The 2,987-nt window shown below is 67.8% G+C and overlaps 1 protein-coding gene across 1 annotated transcript; it reads right to left on the bottom strand.

Annotated features, from left to right (window-relative positions):
* Positions 1-264: 264 nt before the first annotated feature.
* LOC148051812 (uncharacterized) lies at positions 265-2,779 on the bottom strand. The gene is given in 3 exon segments (XM_087735268.1): positions 265-1,504; positions 1,646-2,076; positions 2,078-2,779. Coding segments are annotated over 3 exon segments (2,373 nt in total).
* Positions 2,780-2,987: the final 208 nt, after the last annotated feature.

Genomic DNA, 2,987 nt, shown 5'->3' with positions numbered 1-2,987 from the left:
GCCGGGGCAGGGCTCGGGGCCAGAGCCCCAGGCCAGAAGTGTAAGGCCTCTGTGCTGCGGGGTTTCAGTAGACCGGCTACATGAAACCTGTCCCCTCTGGTGTGCGAAGGGCCTTTGCCCCCCGGCATCCCTCTGGCTTTTAGATGGCTTAGCAGGCACGTTGTTGCTTTTGGATGGTCTCTGCTTGCTGTGTCCTGCCTGCTGCCCGCTGCCACCCCCATCGTGCCGTGCCCACGCACCTTCCCCTCCGACAGCATTTCTGAGTTACTGGGCACCTGGCACAACCACCCTCTTCTTCTTTTTCTTTGGTGGGATGCTGTCACGCAGGGTGGTCTCTTGCGTTTTGGGGGCGCTGGCTGGTGCGGGGCGCTTGGCCTTCTTGCCGCCCATCTCTCCCGATCTGGGCACCACCGGGCAGGTGGCGGCACCCGGCGGCAGCGGCAAGCGGGTCAAAAGCACCCGGGGCTGCCTCCGCAGCGCCTCCTGCACCAGTTGGGCCGTGCGGGGCGGGTGACGCCGGGGGGCAGCCGGGGGGCTGGCCAGGGGACTCAGCAGCGGGATCCGCAGGGGGCTCAGCAGGGGAGTCTCCGCAAGAGCCTTCAGGGGATCCTTGCGGGGACTCTCCACAGGACTGTCCTCTGAAGTCTCCGGAGAGCTCTCCTCAGAAGTCTCCGAGGGGCTGAGTGGCAGCCAGGTGGGGAGGTCTGCCGCCACCGCGCCCTGCTTCCCCTCGGGGTCCTGCAAGGGGGAGGCCGGCCCCCCCCAGAAGGGGTCGGCGTCCCCCAGCATTGCCGCTGCCAGGCGGTCCTTGGGGCAGCCGCCCTCCAGCCCGTTGTCCCAGAAGTCGGGGACTTCGCTGAAGGAGGCGGTGCTGGCAAGGCTGTCGGGGACATCAGGGAAGGTGTTTTCGCCATCCCCCAGCATCACCGCTGCCACTTGCTCCTTGTTGCAGCCGCCCGCTGGCCTGTGCTCCAAGAGGTGGGGGAGCTTGTTGAGGGAGGTGGTCAAGCTGGGGAGGACGGGGACACTGGGGACGGTGTCCTCAGCATCCCCCAGCCCCGCCGCCACCGCTCGTTCATTGGGGCAGTCACCCTCCGCCACGTACTCGGAGAGGTCGGGGAGCTCATTGAGGACGTCGGCGGTCAAGTTGGGGACGTTGGCGGTCAAGATGGTGTCCTCGCTGTCCCCTAGCCGCGCCACCACAGCTTGGTCCTGGGGGCAGTTGCCGTCCGCCAGGTACTCTGAGGAGTTGTGGAGCTCACTGAGGAAAGCAGTGCTGGCGAGGCTGTTGGGGAAATCAAGGCCATCAGGGACAGTGTCCTCGCTGTCCCCCAGCTCCGCCGCCGCCACTCGTTCACTGGGGCAGCCGCCCTCTGCCACGTACTCGGAGAAGTCAGGGAGGTGGCTGAGGAAGTTGGTAGAGTCGGGGACATTGTTGACAGTGACCTCGCCGTCCCCCAGCCCCGCCACTGCCGCTCTCTCTTTGGGGCTGCCGCCGTATGCCCTGTAGTCCAAGAAATCAGGGAACATGTTGAGGTAGGTGCTCAAGTCGGGGACATCGGGGACACCGGGGGCGGTGTCCTCGCTGTCCCCCAGCCCCGCTTCCACTGCTTGCTCCTTGGGGTAGCCATCGTCCGCCACGTACTTGGGGAGGTTGGGGAGCTCATTGAGGAAGGCAGTAAAGTCGAGGACATGGGGGACGGTGCCCTCGCTGTCCCCCAGCCCCGCCGCCACCACTCGCTCCTTGGGGCAGCCGCCCTCCGCCACGTACTCGGAGAGGTCGGGGAGCTCGTGGAGGAAGGCGGCCAAGCTGGGGCTGTCGGGGACATCGGGGATGGTGTCCTCGCTGTCCGTGGTGTGGAGCCAGGCGAGCACATGGCTGGCAGTGGTGTCCTCTGCTTGCTCAGGAAAGGCCTCGGCGAAGGCGTGTGGCCGCTGCTGGGGCAGATCCGCGGGCTTCCCCGGGGCCCCCGGGGTGGTCACCGCTGCTGAAAAAGGAAACAAAAGCAATCGAACCCCAGGGTGATGCCAGCTTTGCTAAGCTTGGCCACCCGACCATGGGCTCTGCCACCCCCCAAACCTCACCTTTGGGTTTCGTCGTGGTTCTGCCAGTCGGCAGAGGCAGAGCAGTCTGGCGGGGGCTGGCAGTAGGGACACTGTCCTCGATGGCCGCCCTGTCCTTGCTGGAGGCCTGTGATGGCTTCTGGGTGCCGCCGGGCAGGGTGAAGAGCACAGGGGGGCCTGTGGGGTTCAGGGTCTCCCCCTGGCCCACGGCCCACGGCCCCAGGCCCATTGGCTGGTGGGGCACCAGTGTCCCCATCACCACCTGTTGTCCCCAGCCGTAGGCAGGAGGACAAGGAGCGGCCACGGTGGGGAGCTGCACCCCGCAGGGGAGCTGCACGACAGGGGCGAGCTGCACCATCGGGGGGAGCTGCACCCCGCTGTGAAGCTGCACCCCTTGGGGGAGCTGCACCACAGGAGGGAGCTGCACCCCAGAAGGAAGCTGCACGACAGGGGGGAGCTGCGCCATCGGGGGGAGCTGCACCATGGGGCGAAGCGGCACCACGCCGGGGAGCTGCGCCACCTGGCCTGGGGCCCCCAGGGGCCCCGGCACCCCCTGCCAGACGGTGGCCTGGGCCAGCTGGGAGGTGACGGTGGGCGCCCGAGCAGGCCTGTGGGACAGCGGCAGCCCCGGGCCAGAGGAGCGCAGCACGCCGGCAGTGACCGGTGGAGGCATGGCCAGGGCGGTGACACTCACGCTGGGCGCCTCCAATGCCATCGGCAGCCGGAGAGGGAGCCTGTCTGTTGGGGGAAGCGCAGAGGAGCAATGGGGTGAGAGATTGGTGGGCAGAGGCGGCTGGGGGTCTACCTGGAGGGCAGGAGCACCGGGAGGAGCGGGAGCCTGCTGCTGTACCTGCCATGGCGCTTGGTCCGGGTGGGGTTTGTTGGGGGCAAGCAGCCCTCGTCTCCACGGCGCTCATTCCGCC

This window comes from Nipponia nippon, unplaced genomic scaffold, assembly GCF_047370975.1.
Source record: "Nipponia nippon isolate SJK-2023a ecotype South Korea unplaced genomic scaffold, ASM4737097v1 scaffold_54, whole genome shotgun sequence".
Lineage (NCBI taxonomy): Eukaryota > Metazoa > Chordata > Aves > Pelecaniformes > Threskiornithidae > Nipponia > Nipponia nippon.
This window is presented reverse-complemented; position numbering and strand designations above follow the sequence as displayed.